Raw genomic sequence first — 27198 nt, 5'->3', positions numbered from 1 at the left:
CGGACGGGCCTCAGTTTACACCATCTCTTACGTACACGTATATATGTACAACGTGTATTACTGTGCACTGGATACTCACACTGCTTCTAATACTTTGACGTGATGTGCAGAATAGAGGCCCAAGGCCGTGAAGCACCAGGTCTGGCTGAAGAGTCGGGGGCAGCTGTGGCTCAGGGGGTAAAACGGGTCGTCGGCCCAAGGTGTCAGAACCCCACAGGTTGTTCCTCAGCAGGTGAATGAAGCAATTTATCGTTATTCTGAATATAGATTCATCTCTTACGGGACCGTTGAATCTGTCAGTGTGAGGTTTATGTTGAAGAAGTGATTCAGGTGTAAAGACGGAGCGATGATCAGAAACCGAACACAGGATTGATCGGTGGGCCCCTCCTGACCCCCGGGGGGAGGGGGGGGTCTGAACACACGCCTCATTACATGAGATGATGGAAGTCTCTCACACACGAGTGTTATTATTAACATTACGCAGTTATCGCTGTGTGTTAACGCTTTTCACTGGAGTTCACGTGCACTCCAAGTATTTAGGTCACTCTGGTGCTTCCCACTCGGTCACGTGACTGTCACACAGAGAGAGCTCTACTGCCCCCTAGCTGTGGAAACATGCACCACAGCCTGTTTCAGGAAAACATCAGAAACAGCAAAGACCAGTTTTGCTCATTTGAGAGAATGTTCAACACCTGATCTCTTTGTGTAACCATGGAAACTCAAAAAGGAAACACACGTTCCAGCGACAGAGTGATTAAACCCACGTGTTTTAAACGTGATGTATTTAAATGTTCACCTGCTCCGAGGAGTTCACACAGGAAATGACGCAGCATTTTACTTAGGCCTGGACTTTTTCTTTGGTCTGTGTCGTTACTAAGCAACCAGCGGAGACTACAGGACGTTACTGCTCATCAGCACTAAACCCCTCATGGTGCCTCATTGTGTTTTAACACTACACATCAGTAAGGACACGAGATGAATGAATTTTAAAACTCTGCAAACTTGTCGTCACTTGATTTATTTACAAAAAAAACAGAAAAGAAACATGGTTACACTGAAAAAATAACCACAACAGAGAAAATACATGTCACTTCTGTCACGTGACACCAAGAACACGAGATGCGTCATGTGTATTTTTAAAAAAGAAACCGTATGTACTGTCACTGCGGTAACAGGGGACAGGTGTCGCAGTCTACATCCTCCCAAGTTAAAATCGGAATCCTCTTTCTCTTCCTGTTGCGGCGGATTCTCTCGCGCCGCTGTGTCTCGGTGCCTCAGCTCTAGAACTTGAACTCTTTGTATTTCTTTGCGCCGCCTCGTGTGTCCTGTGGCTGGGCCTTCCTCTTTTTTTGCTGCACAGTGACGAATGAAGCGGAGAGAAAAAGACGCTATTAATATTCAAATGTGACCACAAGGGGGAAACAGGAAGCACTTAAAGGGAGCGTCAGGTTTCTCTTAAAGGTGAAGAAGCACACGAGTACATTCATATTCAGGTGAGACTGAACGACTCGTACCTTCTGTTTGGCGGCGTGTTCTGCCACCATGTCGCTGAAGTCCTCCTTCTCCACCTGGGCCTGCTGCTCCCTGACGTGCTCCTCGTACTTTTGGGTCATGGCCATCGGGTCCAGCTCCAGCTCCTCTGGAGCCAGGGCCACCTCCACTCCCTGGGACTCCTGCCCTCCACCCGCCTTGCGACCGACCATGGCCTGAGGGGAGCAGAGAGGAAGAATAAGAGTGAGGAGGAGTTTTAAAGGCTTCTTGTCTTCATTTGGACGAACTGTTCACACAAACATCTCGTAAAGACGCGTCTCACCCCTGACACGTCATAGATGTGCGTGGAGGCCATCATTGCAGCTCCAACTGGTCCAGTTCGTCTCTCAGGAAGCACAGTGAAGAGCTGTGGCGTCTCATTTCTATGAAACCAACAGAATGATCCATTAAAACAACTAAACTCACGTTACGCAGCAAAGTGTGGGAACAATACAAACATCACAGTTTGCTCCGGAACTTCTCGCAGAGATAACGTGGATCTAACTAAAATTACAGGCGTCCTGTCATAGATGTCTCATATCACAGCTTTAAATCCATGAACTGAAAATCACATCGCAGGAGCTGCTTCTGTTTGCGGCGCGTGGTGAATGAATACATCTCAGCTGACAGCCACACTCACCCGTCCATGGCCTCCTCGATCTTCTTCTTCCTCAGCTCAATCAGCTCTGGGGTCTCCATGCCGGCGGGGACAGACGAGAAGCCTCCGGGCGTGATCAGTCCACTGGAACACAGAACACAGCACATGACAAGTTCATTCATGCACATCTTTCTCCATGAGTGTATGAACACGGAGCACAGCACGCCACGGAGCTGTGTTGATGATTTGACTCTGGGCCTCAACCCCCCCAACACCCGTGTTTTCACATGTGCAATAAAAAAAACACATTAAATACACACACGGACAAAGACACGAACACACTCAGACATTAAACACCTCATCAACTGAACCAACTGTTAATCCCAGTGTGAGCTTCACTCCCAAAGCTCACAGAGCAGTTGATCTAGTGATTAAATGGTAAATGATGGTAATAACCTCAGCACGTGTCTGTGCATTGATGAGAACATCATTTAAACCCACTGGTGTTTCAGCCTCCAGCTCCTTGAACGGAGCAGGACTATGTTCTTCATTTGATCTAGAATAACTCACGTCCTAAAAATAAAATCATTCTGTTCTATTTCGGTTGAGTTTTATCTGCTGATGTTTGTAACTTCAGGATTAAAGCGTCAACCATCATCTGAAGTACCTGTCTGCTGGTGTGAAGAACCCGGTCTCGTCTGGTTTCTCCTCATCGCTCTCCTCCTCCTCTTCTTCCTCCGAGGACTCCTCGTCCGAAGGCTCCAGCTCTCCCCACGGCGTGTGGTCCAACTCCTCCTCGTCCGCTTTGGCCTGAACGAAAACACACACACACACACACAAAATCAGTTTAACGCACATATCCGAACCTCAAAGTTAAAAGGACTTTTATAAATGTCAATTTCAGTGAAAGATCTTAATTAAAGCTCCATCATATAATTAACATCTTCAACGACCATCATAAAAACTTTTAATTTCAAGTTTAGGATTAAATAGGCTGCAACTGTCCAATAACTTCTTCTGTAAGTATTTACTGATATTTATAAAGTTCTTTACTATTCTTAATATTTATTTTGAATTGATTTCTTTCATTGGTTTGAAGCGTTTTGCTTTAGTTTTCTTTATATTTAACATATTAAATATTATAATGACATCTTAAGGACTAACTGTTATATATTGTCACCTGGAAGTCTGCAGCATTGGTCCCGAACACGTCACCGTAAAGAGGTTTGCCCATTTCGTCTACCGGCGGCTTCCCCCAGCCTCCAGCGTGGTAACCAAACGTACAGTTCTGACAGGAAGAGGAGGACGAGCATCAACATTACAGCGCTGCTCTAATCAGGTGTTGAGGTTCAGACATCGGGTCAGTACTTCTACGTATTCGGGGTTGCATAAGAAACTCTTACCTCTGGGATGGGGGAGTTAAGTCCGGGGATTTTGAGGTTGGGGTAGGAGGGAGGGGGGCCGTACCTCTGCATGGCAATCAGCCACGGAGGCGGCACCTTGTGGGCATTCTGGGAAATAAAAGACAAAACTTTTTTAAATGCTTCATCATTTCAAATCTATTCTATTTGGATCCTTTTGTCTTAATGTCCTTTTGTATAAACAAGGAGACTCGTTTTCACAGCTTGTACATTAATACTTTTAACAGCAGAGAAAGAGACACAACAAGAGACAAGGTGACACAACAGAGTCACAACAGCACATTAATACTAATCTTCAACAGTAGTGAACTTGAGCCTGTAGAATCAAAGACCGACAGTATGAGCTCTCTATATGATATTTGTGTGTTCTTCAACAGGATCTCATCTCAAAGCTTCAGTAACTTGAAGATTGTGGCTCATTGTAAAACTAAATAATGTTTTAGTGTTGAACTCACGGGTCCAACTGGCATCCCCAGAGCGATACGCAGCTCATCAGACAGGTCGCCAGGCTTCTTCTCTTTCAGACGAGTCTCAAACTCTTTTCCCTGCAGACAAAGAAACACAGGTTCTGTTCAGCCAAGTTCACACGACACAACTGTCCAAGTCATCGGACGGTTCTGGGCTCTACTACCTCATAGTAAAGATCTCCGTGGATGGTGAGCTTGGGTTTGATCTGCCATTTGAAGAAGGCATCGTGCAGCTTCTGGTAGTCGATGTCGATCTTTCCCATCTTGGGGCGGACCTTCTCCCTCATTTTGGTCTTCATTGTTTTGGCGTCCTCCTGCGATCAGACACCAAAGAGCCTGGTTGTATCACATCACTTTAAAAAGACAGAGAAGCTAAAGGGCTTCTGCACATTTCACAAACCCACCTTCTCCTGCAGGGCCTCCCTCATCTCCTGGATGCCCGTCCTCTTGATGAACTCCGGGAGCTCGAACGGAGGCTTCTCGATACCTCTCTTGCCCTGCAGGTACTTCCTTTTGAAGCACCAGTGGCGAGGCACCGGCACCGTGTTCCTGGTGGCCTTCAGGTGGACGAGCAGCTTGGGCTCCTGGGCGGTCACATCATGCATCTCCACGACATCAGGACGAGCCACCAGCTGGAGCAAAGGGGCAGGGGGAGATTTGATTCTATCTTGAAGAACATTTCTTCCTGATAGACCACAGCGTGAAAGAGGGAATCTGAATTTACCTGCTTGAGCTCAGCCACGGTCAGTCTGTTCATCCTCCTCAGCTTCTTCTTGGACAGTTTCGGAACATCTGGTCTTATTTCCTGTCAATAAAAAACATTTAAGTTAATGTAAACTTAAAAGTGGTTCTGCTTTCTGACAGATGGAAGGATTCAAACCTCATCGCTGTCGTCGCTGTCTCTCCTCTCCTCCTCAAATCCCTTTTTCCGCAGCACGGCTGTCTCCGGCTTATCGGTCTTCTCAGGCTCCTTCTCCTTCTCCTTCTTGACATCATCTGTCAGCTGGGAAAAAGAAAGAAACCACTTCATTACAGCAAAACCAAAGCAAAACATAATTATTTTAAAAACTCAAAGCTTCGTTAGCTACGAATTCCTCTGCAGTCAAATGTTTCCAACCTTGAACGCCTCAAAGATCCTCTTGAAGAAGATGTAGTTTGGGTCGTAAATCTCTGGCTCCTCTGTGATGTACTCGATCTCCACCTCCGGCTCCTTCTCTTTTTCTTTCTCTTTGTCTTTCTCCTTCTCTCCACCCTCCTTCTGCTGCTCCTGCTGCTCCACCTGCTCCTTCTTCACCTGAGCTCGCTTCTTCTTGCTCTTCTTCTTGCGGTTCCTGCGTCTCCGGTTTTTCTGAGGAAAATGTTGATATTGGGATTAAAACACAAATGACACAACATAAGATCTATTTCCTGTGATGGTTTGCACATATAAATACACAAGGGGACAATGTGGAGAATTAAACATCCGAGGTATATTAACTTCTCTGATGCCACTCCTCAAAAGTGCTTATGATACATCATAAGACAGCTTAAGACAAAGACTTACATCTTTCTTAGACATTTGGCCGTCGTCGTCCTCTGTCTCAGACATGACTGGAGCAGAGGAGTTCATGTCCATCTCTGCTCCCTCATCATATTCCTCCCCTTTGAAAGGAAAAAGAAATAAAATTGAGTCAAATCAAACCCCAAAAGAGAAACTGTCTGAGCTGCTGTTCAAACTGTCGCTGGCTGTTCTGACCTGTGGGGTCTGTGAGCTGCTCCTGCCGGATCTCCTTCAGCTGGAGGATTTTCTCCAGAGCCTGAGGGATCTTGGGGCCACTGACGCTTATCTCCTCGTTCTGCCAGAGCTGGAATGGAAACAAAAGAGTTATCATGGTGTCATTTCATACGGAAGTGTGCAACGTTCTGAAACGTGCTGCAAAAACATTTACGAGTTTTAGAGGAAACTCAACTGAACGTTAATGTTAAGATTAATTTCATTTATGCACTTGCACCACATGAAAAAACACAGAGAAGGAAAAGCGTCTGTTCACCTCTCTGTTGTCTTCTCCTGGAGGAGGAGGCACTCTTTGTTTCTGGGTCGGCATCATGCTCACGCCAGGAGGCAGCGGCCCACGAGGATCCATACCTGCGGGGCAAGATTTTTTTTATTTTGGGTGAAAACACGTTACAAAAGTCAGCCCTAAAACTTCTGTAAAGAAAGTTAACGTTCCTTCCTTTCCAACAGATGTTGGACTAGTTCCACTGATGGAACTGGTCTCAGGCAGAATAACTCTGTAACAACTTATTATGATTAATATAGAAATCTGAGATCCAAGCATTACCTCTCATTGCACTGATGGGGGGCATGGCCCTGGGCCCCGGACCCATCTTGGTCATCTCCTGCTGACGCTCTTGTTCCAGCATCACCGCAGCCTGATATTCACAGAGAAGGACAGAGAAATAAAAGTAGTGAAATTACAGTGGGAGAAAATTTAAATGGAGTTATTAAATAATCCTGTGACGGGTTGACTATATTCTTCTCTCACCCTTTTCTGCTGCTCCAGAAGATCGTGTACATCCATGACTCTGGAATCACCCTGTGACCAACATTCATGAATAAATATACAAAGATCAACAAGCCCTAACTGCGTCAAACTTTAGTGCCTCAGAGTTCTTCTGTGTTTCAAAGCTAAATGCAGCAAGTGGGTTACAACTTGTATTCCACCCCCCCCCCTCACCTGCTGCTTGGCCCTCTCCTCCTGCTGCAGCACCATGGCAGCTCTCTGCTGAGCCATCTTCAGCTGATCTTCATGTGACATCCCGGGAGGGGGCAGACCCGGGGGCTCCATGCCCATGTGGATGCCGGACGGAGGGGGCCCGCCGGGCATCATGCTCATAGCCTGGAGCATGCCCATACCAGGAGGCATGGGCGGCATCGGGGGCATGGGGGGGATACCTGGCATCTGTGCAGGAAGAATTACAGGAGACTGTGAGGATATGAGGTTATAAAACAAACCCATGGATGAATTTATCATACACACATTTTATTTTACACACTTATTTGCCTATAACGTAAAAAGTGGGGTTAGCTACACATGTAAAATAACACAAGTGTCATATATAACCAAAGATATATTTTTAAAAATGTTGAATATAAACAGATTACATGTAGTGGATACAGATTTTTACAGCAGATATTTCAAGATCAGTCACATAATACAACTGTTTTAACAATTTTAGGACTTCAACGTTATTCCACAAATGAAAAGTGATTTAGTTAACACATTAAATCTGGTGTGACACCATCACATTCTACTGTCACACAATCATGACAGTTCGAAGAGTTTCCAGCAACTTAAAAATAAAATACGCGATGTCCAGACTCAACATCTTCCCCAGATGTTCTACGAAGAAGACTATGATTTCATTCACCTGCGGGCCCATTGGTTTGTCATCGCCGTGTTTGCTGAGGAGAATCCCAGTCTGCAGAGACACAGGTTAACAAAGAGGCTTGAAATCTGTTTTCACGTTCGATGTCATTAAACTGTCAGAAAGTGTAGAGTTGATGTTGTTTATTCCAACAGTCTGTTGGTGCAACAAGCTGCGTCCACACGTTACAACGTGTGATAGGTGAAAACCAGACTCTCACCTGCATCATGTAGCTCTTCAGTCTGTCAACCAGCTCCTCTCTGGGACCTGGAAACACCAGAACACACGTTCACACAACCCCCGGGAATCGAACCACACACACACTTGAGATGAACGCGCACGATTTACCACGTTAGCTTCCCTCTGAACGGGCGCGCAGAAGAGTTGGCTAACGATAAGTCTGACAAGTAGCTAGCTAGTAGCTCGTAGGATCGCCAGAGGCTCGAGTTACACACCCGCAACAACGAACGCGTGTCGGGGACGTTTGCTTCGAACGCCTCGTTGATTAAAGCTTCACGTTGTTAGCACGAGACACGAGCAGAGTGTCAACAGGCCCGGCGTTAGCAGCTAGCGTTAGCAGCTAGCATTAGCAACTGGCTAGCTGTTGTTAGCGCCTCTCCCCGGCTCTCCGCGCCCTTCCCCGCTCTTCCCTCTTACCCATCACGGGCGCTCCCAGCTCCGCCAGCTTGGCCTGGAGCTCCGGGTGGCTCCATGTGTTCAAAGCCGCGATAGCGCTGCCTAAGTCGGACTGCAGGGACTCGGTGCCCGGTGGTCCGTCGGACGCCATGTTGAATCTCCCTGAATGAAGCGACGCTGAGCACAAGAGAGTCCGGTACCGAGCATGATGGGTAAGGCGCAATGCCCGCCGGGAGGTGTAGTCCGAAACGAGAAAGGGGTGCAGCTACGGATCACAGCCTCTAGGTGTCAGTGTTGACCCTGGATTAGACATGGCCATTGATTTGTGATTGAAAATAAAATAAAAGTAAATAAATGAAAGAGAGAGAGAGAGAGAGAGAGAGAGAGGGAGAGAGAGAGAGAGAGAGAGAGACAGAGAGAGAGAGAGGGAGAGAGAGAGAGAGAGAGAGAGAGAGGGAGAGAGAGAGAGAGGGAGAGAGAGAGAGAGACAGAGAGAGAGAGGGAGAGAGAGAGAGAGGGAGAGAGAGGGAGAGAGAGAGACAGAGAGAGAGACAGAGAGAGACAGAGAGAGGGAGAGAGAGACCAGCCTGAGGATGACATGAGATATTAATAATCAACTTGATTAGTTCAGCAGCTTTCATACGAGAGATGAGCTTCACATACAATATATATATTATATATAGTATATAATAAATATAAATATAATAGATAGATAGATAATAGATAGATAGATAATAGATAGATAATAGATAGCAGGTCAAGGAAATTCACAAGGAGACAAGATATATAGAGGAAAATAAAAACATGGTAATAACATCTAATTCTTATAAGTTATATTCTACTATACAATATTAAATAACATTAAATTATACTATACAATATTAAACAACATTATATTGTACTATCCAATATTAAATAACATTATATTATACTATACAATATTAAATCATATTATATTATACTATACAATATTAAATCATATTATATTATACTATTCAATATTAAATAACATTAAATTATACTATGTTACACTATATTAACCATTAATATTTAAATAATGTCAATAATAAAAAATAAGTGTGAGTCGTGGCAGTGCGCATGAGCGTTATCTGCAGCAGCTGAGGGCGTGGGGGGGGGGGGGGGGGGGGGGGGGGAGAGAGAGAGAGAGAGAGAGCCTCACACAGACGGAGTGGGGGTTGGTCCTTGTCTCAACATGGAAGCAGAACCAGTGAGTCCAGCCTTGATGAGTGATCAGAGGACTCTGTGAAGACACGGAGGTAAATGTGTTTGTCTCGTGTTTGTCTCGTGTTTGTCTCGTGTTTGTCTCGTGAACTTTTCTGTGTGTTGAAATCTGAGCTTTTAACTTTGTGTCCTTGAATCCTCCTGAATCGATCGAGGTTCTTTTTTTTTTTCTTTTTTAGTTTTCGTTGCTCGCCCTCGTTTTCGTTCGCTCCTCGAGCAGCTCGAGGTTTGTTGAGGGCTCGTGCAGCTGTTCAAAACTAAGTTCCACACAAACAGCTGGATGTCGGGTCGCTTCCTGTCCGGGGCCACACCCACCAGCTGGGCTACTCTGAGAGAACATGTGTCCGTCAGAAGTTTGAGTGACAGCTCCACCGATGTGGCTCAGGACAGATGTGACGGAGTAGAATAACAACGATAATAATAATAAAGTGTAATAATTCCATATAAAATGTCGATGATGACTGAGATGTCTGAGCTTCAAGTCTGTGAAGATTAAAACCCAACACACTGTCACGTGTCGTGTCAGTAAACTCTCCAGAACCAGGAACAACCTTTTATTTTTATTTTCGCTAAATGTTTCGCTGCTTTCAAAAAGACTGCGATCAGTCGTGTAACGTTCACTTGCGTGATTAGAGCTCATGAAGTGTAAAAATGATCTGATGCCGACATATCCACCGATATATTACTTTAAAAAGTCACGTCACGCTGTTGGTTTGTGAGCCGCTGCTTTGAAACCTCGAGTTCGCCATTTTGTCCGGCGCCATCTTGGTTTTTTGAAGCCAGAAGTGAGCGTATTTGGAGGAGAGGGGGTGGAGCCTAAGTGAGATCACACAGAATGGAATTTGACTCTGGATGTTCTCTTCCTGTCCTGAGCTGTTCTCAGGCTCTAGTTTTGAAAAGCATGTGCTTCAAGATCACTTGAATTTCAGCCTCGCGCTGCAGAAACATGGAGAGTCTGGTTTCACTTTGATTCAAATCACTCTGATACTCAGCATTTCTCTTCCTCTGCCGACGCCGAGCGTCTCTTGTTTCTCTGCTGGTCTATTTTCTCCGAGGCTTCGGAGCAGAGACACTTTGGATGTTTGGTGCCACAGTGTTTGGAACGTGACCCCAGCCTGCAGCAATACACCAGAGGACGCTGACTCGCAGCACACAACGCTGGACCTCAGGAACCCTCGGGCTTCGCTTGGGCAACAAGCCGCGTGTATTTAGTCGTGGTCGTAGACACACGTCAGCAGGAAAGCAGTCCTGACATCAGACGACAGAAATCGTTATGGCAACGGCGTCGGTTTCTGTATCATTTCCTGTGTTGTGGTAAACTCATGTGACGCCTGAGAATAAAGGGACAGATGTTAAGAATAGACTTTTGTGCACATCTGTGAGAGACAGAAAGAAGAGACACAAACTGAGACGAACTCTCTGACGCTCCAGTTCTGTCAGGAGCCTCGACCACTGAGTTTAATTACAGTCTGAGAGAGCTTTTGCTTGTTCTGGGCCTCGTGCTCGTCATTGTGCAGCAGGTTTCAGAGCCTCGCCTTCCTGTTACGCTCAGGGGCACTGTAAATACACATGCACATGCACATGCACGTACACTCCCCATCCAGCATTTCCTTAATGGACCTGTCTGATTAAACATTGACTTTAGTGGCGTCACTCATTGGTTTGTGAGCGGCCGTTTAGAAGCCTCCACTTTGGGGTTTTGTGCAGCACCATCTTGTTTTTTTCTTTAAACCAGACCATACCATATTTGGAGGGGCAGGGGGTGGAGCCTGACACACAATGGGGGACATGAGGACGATAGTTTTCGTCTCTTCGTCTCTAAATGGGACCTGAGACCATAAACTCCTAAAGAAAATATATTACACTTGTTTTATAAATCAAGTGAGAAGAAGACTCATTTTCTCATAGACTTTGTTTTGCAACCAGTGGAGTCGCCCTCCGCTGGTCGCTGGAGAGAATACAGCTTTCCGATTGTAACTTATCCCTTTGCGAGCATGTGTGTGTGTGTTTCTCTGATGTTTAACTTCTTTTCTTTTAGGGTTTCCCGGCGGCAGGACAAGGAAGGACTCGCACACTGCACTCCTGCCGATGTCGCGTCTGTAGTTTGAGTCTCTACGCTACACGAAGCTTCCAGCTGCAGCAGAACCACAAGCACCAAGCAGCAGCCTGTTCCTGTCAATATTTAATAGCTTCTTAATGGCTACTGATTTAAAATTCTGATTTATGATTGAGCATCTTATATCAGATTTGCATTAGTGCCTCCAGAGTGCTTTATGTAGACGCTGTTGGTGCCTCATTAATTACCGACACATCCTGACGTCTCATCGTAGCTCCACACGTGTAACGATCAGTGACAGTCAACCCTTCGCTGTTAACTCCACGGATTCAGGATGGTGGAGGAGCACATCTACTCTGCCACGGGCATGGCCGCCAGGCTGAGGAGCCAGTGGGATCGTGATGAAGGTCTGGGGCAGAACAACAACGCGGTGAAGTTTCTGGGTCAGGATTACGAGTCTCTGAGAGCCCAGTGCCTGCAGAGTCGGAGGCTGTTCGAGGACAGCCTGTTCCCGTGCGCCTCGTCGTCCCTGGGATTCGACGAGCTCGGACCGAGATCCTCCAAGACCCAAGGAGTCCGCTGGATGAGACCCACGGTGAGAAATGAAGAGGGAGGTGTCAGAGAAGGGATCCTAGCTGCGATATTATTATTATGTCAGTGTAATATTGAATATAGTATATACATGTACGTATGTACAAGAAAAATCACATCCTTGATACAGAATTAAAATTAAAGGCATCTTTGCAAAGAACACTTCATGTTTCTCACTTTTAAAACAATATAAAATCATAATTTAGTCGAAGTCTGAATTCGTTTGTTTTAATCATACAGATACTCTGCCAGTCGGTGTGTTCAAGTGCAGTTGGAAAACTCCACCATCCGACAGAATCTATGACATTTATCTGACTTCACAAGTCTTCAAATTCTTAGTCTTTATAACAAAAACCTTAGTTTGGTCCCTGTCCCTTCTGCTAACATGGAGGATTTATGAGCTATACTGCAGCCAGACACTAGGGGGCGATCAAGAGGATTTGGCTTCACTTTTACTGTCAGTGGTGTCAACCAGGAAGACGTGAAAACATTGAATCGTTGTTTTGTCAGTAACAATAAGATCTGTGGTAAAAGTGAACATTTCATTTCCAGAGTTTGGTTTAAAGTTCTGAAGATATAAAGAGATTAAGTCTCATCCTGTTTTACGACCTGATGAAACCCACCAGACACTGACTGGTGACTTCAGGACACAGTCTGTTCCCTCAACACTTTTTTTATTACTTGTCACAACCTTTCCTCGCAGACTTTTATCTGTTGCCTGGCAACTAAACTTTCTGTCGGGTGTGATTGGATCATATGGTTTCAACAGGAGGTTTGTTCGTGTCTCAGGAAGCGAACCGCACATTTCATCATGACACCAGAGAACACGAGTCTCCACTCGGTGTCATCACGGCACACGCCCGTCACTGTTTGATTTGCACACACCGTGACGGGCGGCTGCTGTCGGCCGGGTGCAAGTGCAGCCCGATGCATCGCGATCTTTAAAAGCTTGCCGGGGTCATGATCATGTACGTGACTGCAGCCTCTTAGCTCCTCTCTCTGCTTCCATCTGAGTGTGTCGACCCCTGTGTGTGAACATGTGTGTCAGCTCTAATGCTCCCCGGGTCTCGTCTCTCCAAAAAGGCGGATGTTTCATAATGCATGTGCTCTAACGCCTGCACCGCAGGATCTGTAATATTTACGCTGCATAAGAGGGTTCATGGTGTTCTCGGTTTAAAAAAAAAAAAATCTGAGCTCAGCGTGACCCTGGAAAAGACAGTTTAAGTTGTGTGAGTTCAGTCGTGTGTGTCACGGTTTGTGTGCAGCTGTGTGAGAGGGAGAAGAGGAGTATTTCTTTTTATAGCGTCATGTGTGGTTTCTCACGCTCACGAGTAGAAGACGGCTCACGAAGAGAGGAATACTGGGAAACAAGACGTGAACAAGAAACACTAGAATGCAGCAATGTTTTCCTGTAGCCTCAGGTAGTCTGGAGCTCATTTTAGCTCGTCACTTTTTAAAGGAGCACCAGGGAAACTGAAACCAGAGGATGTTTGACATTTTTACTTCTTGTCTGTTTGTCAGCACGATTGTACAAAAACGGCTGCAGGGTTTTCCATGAACATTAGTAAGGAACGATGAGTCAGGGGCCGCAGAAAGAACCCTTTCAGTTTTGGAAAAAAGGGGCAGATCCAGGAAGTTTCATGTTAAAGAAAGAGAGAGAATTATTATTGCATCTGCTCCTTTGTTCCAGATCTGCACCAAAATGGAATGCGTTCTTTCTTGGCCCCTTCCTTCTGCCATGTTTCATTTAAATCTGCAAACAAACTACCACTTGTACTTGTACTTGTACTTGTACTTGTTCCAGTCACTACGCTGGACACAGAGATATGTGGAAGAGTACAGTTTCCTTTTAATTGTCTTTATAACATGACCAACTGCATCCTACATTCATTTATTTATGCACGTGTGTGTTTGTAAGAATTTGTGTCCAAAGGTGAGCAAAGCCCTAATTGTCCTCTTTTGTTCGTGTGTGTGCTGTCGACAGGAGTTCTGCAAGCGAGCCGAGTTCATCGTAGACGGAGCTACTCGCACAGACATCTGTCAGGGAGCTCTGGGTGAGTCCCGCTGGGAGAGATCCCGACTGCTTCACTGCTGCATGATTCAGCTGTTGGAGGAGAGAAATACCCACGATTCAAACTGCTAACAGCTCGACGAGGGAGGAGCGCCGGCGGTCAGCGAATGAAACAGGAAAATATATATATATATAAGTAAAGCTTCCGTCTCAGAGCAACGTGACCTTGACGAAGACATGGTCAACTGTTACCGTGCTGCCACAGGTTCAGAGTCACAGGTGACATGTGACCAGTCGCTGGTTTGTTATTTTTACCAGGTGAATGGTCGGATTGTTACCAAACCTGGTGTGAGCTTTACTTGGGTATTTCCAGATGTTAATGCTGAATCCCACCTGCTGAGGACCGTGACATCTTTGTGGATGTTCTACAGCCACCGACATGGGCGGAGTCTGCTGGTCTGAGGAAGCGTGAGACAAAGAACGTTGTCTTCCTGTCCTTTTCAACTCCATTCAGTTTCTACTTTAATAATGAAACTGCGAATCCTGTGTTTTAGTTAGCAGCCCAAACTGAAGGATGTTCACCTGCACACTGAAAAACTATTTAGAATCTGTGTTGTTCATGACGGTGGGTCGCCACTCTGCGTTTTAAATGTCCTGATCTCTTTCTCTGCTGCTGTGACACGTCAGAGTCTTGTTGGCCCATAAACAGAAGAGAAAACATCTTAATTGCTGATGTCTTCATAGTTATTCTTATTATCTTTATATATATATATATTGTTATTATATATTGATAGCTGTAGCATGATGCATCAGCACAACTGGGATTGTTGCTGTTGTGATGAAAGCGTCAGCCACGCCCACGTCTTACCGAGTAAAAAACAAACAAACGAGTGAATCCGGAGGAAACGAGGATGATGGACGTAAACAGAAGCAGAATCGAGTTAACAGTCAATCCAGCCGCAGCAGTAACAGTTTGTTTCCTGAGACGTTTCCTGCATCTATAATTCATGCTCTGTTTCTCAGCCTCACATCTGTAAACAAGGCCCCCCCCCCCCCCCTCTGGATAACATCCTGCGTGGCTTTGTTTTACAGTCGAATGCAGCGGCACTGAGTCGTGGTGTTTATCAGTGCTGAGGTGTTCTCTGTTATCAGGGTTTATGTGACAACATCAGTGAGAGACAAAGCTTCTCACAGACAAACAACACGAGTGAGTGTCATCAACCTGCTTTTATAGCACTGGTCACAATGAAACAGAAAGTTTCAGGACTTATCATGACCTTTGGCAGAACGGATCATTATTCCTCTAAACGTCTCTCTGTTGAAATGTCTTCCTTCTACTGGTTCGTCCAGTCTGTCCACTTTGTCACTTTTGAACCCTGCATGTTTTTTCTTCTTCTACGTTTTCACTAATCTTACGAGGAATATTTTATAGATCTTGACGAATGAAATCAGACATATGTGAGTGACAGATATCTGTGAGTGTGAGTGATGTGCGACGGTCACCCGCTCCCAGACAGAAACTGTCGCCGAAGGTTATCTGCCAACAGACGAACTAAAGAATCCGTTAATAACGATTATCGAGCCTTAAATGCACAGTGAGGTTCTTATCAGAGGCTTCTCAGGGCGGGTTGTTAGTTCCAGCCCCTCAAGTCCAGAAATAACTGCCCCTCCCGTTTGAGGGCGAAGCTTGTTCAAACATGGTTCCTGACCCTTGTCGCCACCGAGCTGTTAAAAGCTGAATACCAGTGTTATGAGTTTGGACGATCGGCCTCCAGGTGCATTTAAGTTTCATGTGGGAGGAAGAAATGAATGAGACTTTGCTCTGGAGCTGCAGGACCCAGTGTCCAACGCCTGTTTAACATCAGCAAGCTGCTGACGTCCTGTCTCATCTATCTGATGCATCACGCTGAGCGAGAGGTTTCTGACATTCAGAGCGGATCCAGGAGAATAAACCCGTGTGTGTGTTTCCACAGGCGACTGCTGGCTGCTGGCTGCCATTGCCTCGCTGACCTTAAACAACGCCCTCCTGCACAGAGTGGTTCCTCACGGTCAGAGCTTCCAGCAGGGATACGCCGGCATCTTTCACTTCCAGGTGACAACAGCACAACTTCCTGCTCCGCACATAAACGCAGCAGACGCCCCTCACACTCACTTCATCACTTCTGACCTGCTGCAACAGAACAACGTTCACATTCACAGTTTTCTTACGATGAATCTCCCTGATGCTCTCGGCTGCTGACGTTAGAACCCCACAGTGTTTCTTTACCTGTTTGAAACCTTCACTGAGGCGATTTCCTACATTTTCATTCATTTCCCAGATAAAATTCATGGATCTTGATGAAAAGAGGTTTTTAGGGGACTGATATTTATGAGTGTGTGCAGACAGAAATAAGAATCTGGGTCTGGAGAGTTTAAATGTTGTTTCGTGAACTGCTTGGCGGAGGTGTGAGCTCGACTGAGTGTTCTGCTTCCAAACTGGATTTTGAATTGATGTTATCTTAAAAAGTATTTTCAAGATAAAACCACGAGCCCTGGAGGTTGTCGCAAGTTCTCACATCGTATAAACTTTATTATGTGTCGTATATTCATAAAAAATGTTTGTTAGAATATATGATTGTGAAAAATTCTAGTTCAGTTGAGTCAGTGAAGAGTTTCCTTCATTCTTCATGAGTCATCTGAGATAAGATCCACACCCAGTCCGTCCTGAGTGGAATCTACAGAACTGGTTTAAAGACACTGAAGCTGTAAAGTGGTTCAGAATCAGCTCGGTGACATAAACACATCGACTTTGTTCTGTTTATTTTGTGTCTGCGCTGCGAGAGTGTGGAGCCTCGTCAGCTGAACTCTGCTTTACATACGATTTGTAAACCGCTGGTTGATTCATGAAGCTGCAGTCAAATGGATGAATGGATGAATGGATGAATGCAGAGGGTCCAGTCGGTCGCTTCTAATCATGAGTTAGAAATGTTGCTAATATAGCTAATAGCTAATGGAGCCTGGAAGTTTGTTCGTCTGTTATTTAGCGGGATTACGCAAAAAGCCACTGCTGGTCAGAGGTGTGTGTGTGTGTGTGTGTGTGTGTGTGTGTGTGTGTGTGTGTGTGTGTGTGTCATCATGTTACACTCATATCATATGTTGAGAGTTGGATGGAGACGTTGCTTTTCACATCTCACCGACGCCAGAGCTGTTCAGTGACATGAAGAGTACTAAAGTAACTAAAGTGACTGAAGTAACTAAAGTAACGAAGTAACAAAAGTAACGAAGTAACTAAAAGTAACGAAGTAATTAAAAGTAACGAAAAGTAATGAAGTAGCGAAAAGTAACGAAGTAACGAAGTAACTAAAGTAACGAAGTAACCAAAAGTAACGACAGTAACGAGGTAACGAAGTAACTAAAAGTAACTAAAGTAACTACAGTAACTAAAAGTAACTAAAGTAACTACAGTAACTAAAAGTAACTAAAGTATGGCCCAGAAAACTGAACCACAGCAGTTTAAAGTGTGTGTGTGTGTCTGTGTGTGTGTGTGTGTCTGTGTGTGTGTGTGTGTGTGTGTGTGTGTGTGTGTGTGTGTGTGCATGAGGGAGTGTGTGTGTGTGTGTGTGTGTGTGTGTGTGTTGCTAAGCGCTGCTCTGCTGTTTCTCTCTTGTTGCTCTCGTGTTTCTTGATGTGAGGAATCTGCCAGAACAGCTGGAGAGAAGAGAGAGAGCAGATTTCAAACTGAACATGGAGGAAATGTCCTCCGACCCTCCGACTGCCAATTACTCCTTTTTTTAAAAATAGTTTTCAACCTTTTGTTAATGAGAAGCAGATGAAATATCATCATTTTTCCACCGTCTCAATTTGCTTGGTCACGGAGCAATTTGAGCTGAGTCAGCTCTGCCAGCGCCACTGTCAGCCCGCCAAGAGAGGGAGAGGGAGACAGGGTGACAGAGAGGGAGACAGAGAGGGAGAGGGAGACAGGGAGACAGAGAGGGAGACAGGGAGTAGAAGTGCTCACCCATCACAGCTGCATGTTACATGCATAGAAACCAACGTGCAGTGGAGACAAACACACATGTCATCGAAGTCATTACACCAGAAGTGAGCAGACTGCTGTCGGCCACTGCACACACATGTACACACACAGACACACAGACACACATGCACACACATGTACACACACAGACACACAGACACACATGCACACACATGTACATACACACACACGTGCACACAGGTTAGGCTAAAGGATATTTGGGAAATCCATTCATCAAGAAAGACACTGAAATCCTTCCAGCGTCAGGGTTTCTCTGCTGTAAGAGACTCATCCATCAAAGAATCAATAAACACACACACACACACACACACACACACACACACACACACACACACACACACACACACACACACACACACACACACACACTGGGGCTGGTGACTCAGTTACAGAGAAGCCTGTTAGTCTCTGATTACTTCCAGAGACACTGTGTTTTTTATCCAAAGCCATCCATAATATGTAAATACATAAACACACACTCCCTCATGCACACACACACACACACACACACACACACACACACACTCCCTCATGCACACACACACACACACTCGTCTGCTAGTGTGAGTGGAAATAATGAGATTTAATCTACATGCCTGTTTAATGTTCGTGCACAGAAGGTAAAGAGAGTTGACCTAGTTTCTTCGTCCTCTCTCTCTGTTGCATGAACAGTTTTCTTTTTGTTTCATGTTTCTTTGTCCGAGCATGTTTCCACTTTCTGCTTTTCACTTTTCTGCTCACTGACTCTTCCAGGGGTTTTCCTTTGTATCGCTCCGGATCCTCTAAGTCTCTGGATGGATTCCAGAGACCTGGATGAGTCATCCCAAAATGTAGTTATGCACTGGCAGGGGCGTACTTGTGATTGATTTAAAAAGAGAGAAGAAGAAGAAGGAGAAGGCGGCGGCTGTGTGAACAAACAAGTGAAAGGGAAGAGGTGTAAATTATAAAAACACTGTTTGCACTGTTCCTATTATAGCTCATGAGTGTTTAACGTGTTTTGAGTTGGACGGAGAGACACGATTTCTCAAGCTTTGAGGCTGCAAGTCCTGACACAGATGTGGTAACGTTTCATTTCCCTCAGCTGAGTGTTGGTGTCACTTCACTGTGAGAGAAAGAGTCTGCAGCGCCAGGCTCTGTGTGTGTGTGTGTGTGTGTGTGTGTGTGTGTGTGTGTGTGTGTGTGTGTGTGTGTGTGTGTGTGTGTGTGTGTGCGTGTGTGGGTGTGGTAGCATATTTGCCACAGGCGAGTGAGTGGGCCTCTTTACATGTGTGTGTGTGTGTTTGTGTGGGGTGTGTTCACTGTAACACTGCTCCTCCCAGAGGTGGATATGCAGGGTGTGTAGAATGATCTTCCTGCTGTACACACAACACATTCCACTCATTACAAACACACACACACACACACACACACACACGATTATCCTGCACCTCCCTCCCCCGTCTTTCTCTCTACAAATCGAATTACTTTGAAAAAGAGATATTTCTCTCATAACACTGTGCTACACGCTCTTATTTTGACGTTCACTGCCTCCAGTGTTTTGGCCTCAGTTCGAGTGCGACTGGTTTCACGTCACGTCGAGTTAAACCAAAAACAAAAGTGACTCCAGTGGACGTAGACTCTGTAGAAACACGGAACCTCAGACTCCCAGTGTATAATCCACAAATGATATCATGTGTAAAACTGATGAGGATGTTGAAATCAACTGCACAGATTCAGACAATAACAACCCTGACACACACACACACACACACACACACACACACACACACACACACACACACACACACACACACACACACACTCTTCTCCTCTCGGGTTGCGTTGGCCTCTGCTGCTCCCTGCTGGCCAACGACAGTACGACAGTCGTGGGAAAGTTGCAGCAGTGATTCAGTGAACTTCATCTTTTAATCTTCTCTGAAAACAGCTGACGCTTCTCTCAGTCCTCTCATTGTCTGACCTCCTGATTCTTTTGGGGGAGTCGCCAATGATTTACTGGCAGGACCGGTTTTACGAATATAATTTTTTTAGTTGAACGTTCGGTGTATTTAGTTCAGGAAACACAACAGAACTCACGTCTTTCTCTCAGTATCACATGTGGATCCCTTTTATTTTGTAACCTCAATTATATTAAAATGACATTAAAGTATTATTATAGCACTTCCTGCTGATAACATCCTTCACACGTCTCGTGTCTTATCTTGTCACATTCGGTGTATTTCATGAGCCGACGTGTAACGTGGATCTCCTCCTCTGTCTGTGGTGCAGTTCTGGCAGTTTGGCGAGTGGGTGGAGGTGGTGATCGACGACCGGCTGCCGGTGAAGGACGGGAAGCTGCTGTTTGTCCACTCGGTGGAGGGGACGGAGTTCTGGAGCGCACTGCTGGAGAAGGCCTACGCCAAGTAAGAGCGAGCGGCCGACAGGAGGAGAGCGAGTTGTTTTTATTCACATTATCTTACGTCTATTAAAAAGCTGGTCTCTCTCTACTTCCTGCTCATTCATGTCCTCTGTTGTCTCAGACTAAACGGCTGTTATGAGGCTCTGTCGGGCGGCAGCACGTCGGAGGGATTTGAGGACTTCACCGGCGGCGTGACGGAGATGTTCGATCTCGGGAAGGCGCCGTCCGACCTCCACAGCATCATCAGCAGAGCCATAGAGAGAGGGTCGCTGCTGGGCTGCTCCATCGACGTCAGTACCGTGCACGCGTCCGCAGACACAAGCACAATGTTTACGCATTCAACAGCTGAAGAGACAGACATGTCCCTCAGGAGCTGGAGGACACTGAATGTTGCACAACAATGTGAACTTTTTATCGAGCACGGCGCCCTCAAGTGGTGATTCATCACTTCCTGTCTCAGTTTAAGTGCTAATAGTTTAAACACTAAGATGAATGATGTGAGTCATGTGTCTCATGTTCTGCTGAAGCTAACAGATGTGGAATTCAGTTTGACGTCCCAGCGTCATTACGTCTACACGTTACACACACACGCACACGCATGACATTCAGATTTCTCACTCCGTAGAGCTCGTTGGTCCTAATGTCTGAGTCGGCTCCAGTCTGCAGATTTCTGTCTTTGTCCCTGTCGACCTCGGTGACCGGGTGTTTTACTCTGTGCCTCAGATCACCAGCACACGGGACATGGAGGCCGTCACGTTCAAGAAGCTGGTGAAGGGACACGCCTACTCTGTGACCGCAGTGGACGAGGTGAGGACGAATGTTGATCAGTCCAAAGACAATGCACAGTTCAACTTGAGACTGATTCGGTGTTTCCAGAGTCCAACTAGAAACCAGACCTCGGTTACTGTGGACTGTGGAAGAAGTCGGTGTCTCGTCGGTAACTTGGATTATCGGCTTTTTAACTTTGCAGAACAAAAAACCTTCGTAACAAAGTAAACAAAGAAACTCTTGTTTCTCATTGAGTCAAACAAACTGTTTGATGTCAGCACTTGTTTCTGCTTCTCATTATGCTCCGTCTCCCTGTAACTATTCATTTCAGGCTAACACACGCTACGTACACATGACGTGCATGAAACCCACTGACCCCATGTGACAGTAGAGTTAGGCAGGGACACACACACACACACACACACACACACACACACGCTCATCACAGTCTGGTGTTGTTTCTGTCCGACAGGTTGTGTACAGAGGAAATATGACCAAGCTGGTTCGCATCAGGAACCCCTGGGGGGAGGTGGAGTGGACCGGGGCCTGGAGCGACAAGTAAGAGTCCGCTACACATCACACACGAAGAAACACGAGTCCATCGTGTGATTTTACTGAACAATACACTTGAGTCTCACACACACACACACACACACACACAATGTTTGAAACGAAACATACGGACGATAAATCTGAAGATGAAGCTGAGGTGTCTGTGACGTCATCGCTCGCTGTGTGTCCTGAACTCATCTTTGCACCGTTGTGTCTCGTCTCTGGGAAATCTTCAGCTCCAGAGAGTGGGACAGCGTGGATCGCTCCGTCAGAGGTCGGCTACAAAACCGCAGCGAGGACGGTGAATTCTGGTGAGTCACCGTGAGCACGTCTCCTGCTTCCATGAGGACAGAGCAGGTTTTTATTCAGAAGGTTCGACCTTCGATAGGATCAAATGTTTGTTCTGTTCTAGATGAATAATCGGATAACATTGTCCTAACTGCGTCACCTGTCTCCGTCTTCCAGGATGTCGTTCAGCGACTTCCTGCGCGAGTTCAGCCGCCTGGAGATCTGTAACATAACGGCCGACGCCCTGCAGAACAGCCAGCTGAAGAAGTGGAGCTCCTCGCTCTACCAGGGGGAGTGGAGGCGAGGCAGCACGGCAGGAGGCTGCAGGAACTTCCCAGGTACGAGGGGACGAAGGGAGGAAACGAACCGGAGGTAGAAATGAGATGAGAAGAGGAGGTTGACAAGGATTTATGGGAAATGAGATCGATGACCCCTCCCCTTGTTTGATTCTACTTGATATTTGAAGTATATCTTTCATATGGGCTCAGTTTTTTTCACTTCCTGTCTGCAGCCACCTTCTGGCTCAACCCTCAGTTCAAGATCGCGCTGCAGCACCCGGACGCCCCCGGCAAATCAGAGTGCAGCTTCCTGGTCGCCCTGATGCAAAAGGACCGCAGGAAGAAGCGGCGAGAAGGCAAAGACATGGAGACCATCGGGTTCGCTCTGTACGAGGTGAGAGGCAGTCGTTGATTATTGCCGAGTTTATTTTTATGTTGCACATGATTAATAGTTATTAATCTCATGTTTCTGTTTTCTCTTCAGGTTCCAAATGAGGTACGAGCTTCTCTCCAGTTTCTGAATGAACAGCGACGGGATTTAATCTGATTTCCAACATTTAAATGAACATGAACTTAGAGGTGGAGCTGCTGTTGAGGGAAAACTATGAAAGACTTTATTGACTAACAGACAAACTCCGTCCTCAGTTCGCGGGCAAGTCCGGGGTCCATCTGAAGCGGGAGTTCTTCCTCACCCACGCCTCCAGCGCTCGCTCCGAGCTCTTCATCAACCTGAGGGAGGTCAGCTCGCGGCTGCGTCTGCCTGCGGGCGAGTACATCATCGTGCCCTCCACGTTCGATCCCCACAAAGAGGCCGACTTCGTCCTCAGAGTTTTCTCCGAGAAGCCGGCGAACTCTGAGTGAGTGAGCGTAACCTGGAAAACTCTGTGCTGTCGTTAATCACAACATATTTTTATTTTTTAATCAAAATCAAAATAAGTAATATAGAAAAATAAAGATGAAAGAATAGATTAAAGATAAAAAAATAAATCAATCCCACCTTTTGGGATAAAAATAAAAAAATTGTACAAATCCCCTGATCGAAAATGAAGAATACACGAAATACTTCTCACATAAGAAAAACGTTTTTCTCTTTCCACGTCAGGGAGCTGGATGACAAGGTTGAAGCGGAGCTGCCGACAGAGGTGAGACGACCGTTCGAGTAACACGTCAGTAATGATGCGTGGACAGAAACTTAACGTGTTTGTTCCGTGTTTCAGATTCAGCTGGACGAGAGCCAGATCGACGCTGGCTTCAAGAATCTGTTCAGGCAGCTGGCGGGGCCGGTGAGTTCTCAGGCCGCAGGAAGTGCAGACGTGGTTCACGTCATAAGTATCATCGAGTTTAATGTGACTGATCTTCTCTGTTTGCAGGACATGGAGATCAGTGTGACGGAGCTGCAGACCATCCTCAACAGGATCATCAGCAAACGTTAGCAGAAATCACACTTGACTTGAGTTTCAACATCAGGAAACTGTGACGACAGCACAAACCTGGATCTTTGTCCAGATCCGAGCGAGAGCTGAATGTGTTGTCTCTCTGGTTTGGTGGAAATCTTAATTTTATTATCGTCCGCCAGCAGTTGAACTTTGCACCGAACCTGTCGTGTGTTTGGACCTCGTTCTGTAAATGTTGAAGATGCATCCACATTTAAATGATCTGGATCTTAGTCCTGCAGACGGACACGCGGACTGGGTTGAAAACGTAACCACCTTGGACGTAATTAGTTTGAATATTTTAAAATAATAATTTTTAATTTCTGTCTTTCTGTCTCGTGCAGATAAAGACCTGAAGACAGACGGCTTCACGAAAGAAGCATGTCGCAGCATGATCAACCTCATGGACGTATCCTCGGTTCATCCGTCTTCTCTCACCTCAGGATTGTTGACGTGTTGTTGACGTTAGAAATACTTTGAAACTCAAACAGAAAGTCACTGTTGTTTACTCTTAACTTGTCGGATCAGACGGACGGCAGCGGAAAACTGGGCCTGACGGAGTTCCACGTCCTCTGGGAAAAGGTCAAACGATACCTGGTGAGACTGAACAGTGACGGCTCGAACACAGTACCGATCCTGCGTCACCTCCTGCATTTTGTGGCCAGAGGACTTGTGTTTTTCGTTTTCTTGTTTGCTGTCTAACTGTGTGTTGGTTTCTCTCCACGTGAAATCTTCTTCCTCTCGCTCGTGTCAGACCATATTCAGACAGTTCGACTTGGACAAATCTGGCACCATGAGCTCGTATGAGATGAGGATGGCTCTGGAATCCGCAGGTACCTTTAAAACGTCAATACTCACATGACCCGTGTAACCTTGACACGTCAATATGAGAAAAAGAAAAGTAAGTCAGACATTTTTCACTGACTTCAAGGTTTCAAGTTGACCAACCACCTGTTCCAGCTGATCATCCTGCGCTACACCGAGGCCGACATGGCTGTGGACTTTGACAACTTCGTCACCTGCCTGGTCCGACTGGAGACGATGTTCAGTGAGTCCCACAGCCACAGATCTCACACAGGAGCGCGTTGACAAGTGAAAATAAAGAGCGTGGCTACAGTTCTAACGCGTTCGGATGAAACACAAAACATTGAAAATCAGAATGGAAGTAAAAAGATTTGTGTTAAAAAAGTGATTCTGTCTCTGCAGAAACCTTTAAGACCCTGGACACAGATGCAGACGGTCAAATATCCCTCACCTTCTTCCAGGTATGGAAAACACTCATCCAGATAGAGGCTGGACACCGGCTTCCGAGAACACGTGTGAAATGATCAGACTTTTCTAAATGACCTGTATTGCAGCCAGCCACCAGGGGGCGATCAAGCTGTTTAGCCTTCATTACCCCCTCAAACATCCCACTGCATCTATATTTGTACTGAAACAGCTGCTGATGATCTTTACTCTGTATCTGCTCTGCAGTGGATCACCCTGACCATGTTTGCCTGAAGATGAGCGGACATCTTTGTAACTCGAGCTGCAGCCCCCAGTATCTTTCAGAAGTGCCTTTTCTCCTGCGCCTCCTTGTCCTCCAGGCTGCGATCGCTGCGAGCCCCTCCTCCGAGGCTAAAGACTGTAAATCCATCATTACTGTGCCTGTATCACAAACATCTGCCAACACTTCTTTAGCCTGGCGGCCAACGGAGCGTCTCTCGAGATTCAGATGTGTCTCTGTAGCAGACCTCCAGGGGGCAGAAGTGATCCAAAAACCTTTATCGTAGAATAATTTTTCAGTTATATGTTGCTTGTTATATTTTTACTCTCATTTTTAGCTATAGCTTCAAACATTTCTCTGCAGCCGACCTATAGGGGGCAGAAACCTTATCGGTAAAATGTCAGTGGGTGACTAAAGAATTAATTAACTTTCATTTATTGCATAAATGTGTAGCTAGGTTGTCTAAAAAAAATAAACAGGCTAGCTTTACATGCAATAAAAACTATTCTCAGTAGCAGACCTGTCGGGGCCAAAGTTCTGGAATCAGTTTAATTCCAGAATGTGGGACAAAAAAGTTTTTATCTTAAATTGACTTTCACTAAATATAGAAATATGTCGTTAATGTTTAAAGAGGCTAACTTCGAGCCTCTACGTGGTTTTAAATGACAAACCTGAATAAGAAAATGATTTTTAGTCAAATAAATTGGTTTGAATATGTTTACAGACACACACACACACACACACACACACACACACACACACACACACACACACACACACACACACACACACACACACACTCTCTTGAAAATTGTGCCAAAACTCATTCGTCTTTGTTCTTTTTTCTTTTAATCTACGTTGAACCAAACGTTTTCTTTGACGTGATTATTTTATGATTGTTCATTATCATTAACGACCGTTCGTCATCTTGTAATTCAAACTTATGGAGCACCACGTCTTCAGTGACTCTCCTGCATGGCCACATTCATCTGCTGGTTGACTTTAACACTTTTCTAACTCATAAGTGATTAGAATGAATTTGCTCGTCCGCTCTGAGACTTCATCCTCTTTTCTTATGGAGACGCTCGGAGCTCCGCCTGTTTCTCTCAGTGCCGGACGTGGTCGAGCCAGCACGTGGCGGCTCGCTCTTCTTTCTGTTCAACATCCACGATCTCGTGCTGATGAACGTGCGTAATGTGGATTTATATAAATATATCTGCTGGTCTGGTGCTTTTCCATTTCCATCCTGTGCCAACATGAGCTTCGACCTGTGTGTCGAGGTTTGACTCCTCCTCACAGAGAATGTGTTTTATTTCTTTCAACAGATCTACTCAGCTTTAAAACCGGCTCATCATTATGCATGGCTCTTTTTACTGACTGTTTTACCAAATTTGAAAAAAAATCAATGCTTTTATATAACGGCTGTAGCAGATGATTGAAAAGGGATGTGACGGCCTTGTTCGGTCGCTCCTGCCAAAGGGAACAAGAACACGTCAGTGCTTACAGACGAACAGTTATGCAATATGAATGGATATGTTGTGTGCATGCAGTGTGAACTGTAGTACGTCGATTTCCTGTCTGGTTTCTGTTTGACCAGGGGAGCAAATGTTTTATTTTGAAGAGTTGTATTAAAAAAGTTCACTTTGGGGAATGGAAAGGATTGAAAAGTGAAAATCATTTTATCAAGATGAGAATGTCTTGTGTTTGTTCGGCCAATTGTTTGACCGGTTTTTAAAATGGAAGAGTTTAAACAGTTTTCATTAGTACGATCGTCTGAAAACCGCCGCAGCCTTGACCACAGTGTCTGCAGCGTCACGCTTATGCAACATCAGCTAATGTTTACAGTGGTAACATCCCGGTTCCCTTTGGACCCGCTCATCGTGCGATCCGTTGGTTTACTGTTTAGCTTCCTCTGTCAAACTTCAATCCACTGGCTGAAAATAAAGATGGGAGGTTTCCACCAGTCTGTGAATGAATGGTCACTTTATTAGCTCATGGA

At 45.6% G+C, this 27198-nt stretch overlaps 2 protein-coding genes across 2 annotated transcripts; one reads left to right on the top strand and one right to left on the bottom strand.

Annotated features, from left to right (window-relative positions):
• Nucleotides 1-1002: 1002 nt before the first annotated feature.
• sf3b2 (splicing factor 3b, subunit 2) lies at nucleotides 1003-9561 on the bottom strand. The gene is made up of 23 exons (XM_069518502.1): nucleotides 9241-9561; nucleotides 8082-8360; nucleotides 7645-7691; nucleotides 7428-7478; nucleotides 6734-6958; nucleotides 6542-6592; nucleotides 6338-6428; nucleotides 6047-6141; nucleotides 5752-5860; nucleotides 5560-5657; nucleotides 5134-5364; nucleotides 4897-5019; nucleotides 4741-4821; nucleotides 4421-4648; nucleotides 4181-4330; nucleotides 4005-4094; nucleotides 3532-3639; nucleotides 3309-3416; nucleotides 2796-2938; nucleotides 2171-2272; nucleotides 1814-1913; nucleotides 1515-1706; nucleotides 1003-1352 (listed from the first exon to the last, which is right to left on the bottom strand). The coding sequence occupies exons 2-23, from the start codon at nucleotides 8209-8211 to the stop codon at nucleotides 1281-1283; spliced, it is 2625 nt and encodes an 874-aa protein (XP_069374603.1). The 5' UTR covers nucleotides 8212-8360; nucleotides 9241-9561; the 3' UTR covers nucleotides 1003-1280.
• On the top strand, nucleotides 9201-27162 carry capn1 (calpain 1). Its single transcript, XM_069518503.1, has 22 exons — nucleotides 9201-9337; nucleotides 11341-11953; nucleotides 13934-14003; nucleotides 15934-16052; nucleotides 20262-20395; nucleotides 20513-20681; nucleotides 21115-21198; nucleotides 21632-21717; nucleotides 21948-22022; nucleotides 22177-22337; nucleotides 22511-22671; nucleotides 22762-22773; nucleotides 22923-23134; nucleotides 23380-23419; nucleotides 23495-23560; nucleotides 23648-23705; nucleotides 24055-24119; nucleotides 24239-24307; nucleotides 24465-24543; nucleotides 24642-24758; nucleotides 24917-24975; nucleotides 25187-27162. Exons 2-22 carry the CDS (start codon nucleotides 11693-11695, stop codon nucleotides 25211-25213), a joined length of 2124 nt encoding a protein of 707 aa, XP_069374604.1. The 5' UTR covers nucleotides 9201-9337; nucleotides 11341-11692; the 3' UTR covers nucleotides 25214-27162.
• The last annotated feature ends 36 nt before the right edge of the window (nucleotides 27163-27198 follow it).

The sequence above is a fragment of the Paralichthys olivaceus genome, chromosome 22, assembly GCF_024713975.1.
Source record: "Paralichthys olivaceus isolate ysfri-2021 chromosome 22, ASM2471397v2, whole genome shotgun sequence".
Classification (NCBI taxonomy): domain Eukaryota; kingdom Metazoa; phylum Chordata; class Actinopteri; order Pleuronectiformes; family Paralichthyidae; genus Paralichthys; species Paralichthys olivaceus.
Note: the sequence above shows the minus strand (reverse complement) of the source record. Positions and strands in the feature narration are given on the sequence as shown.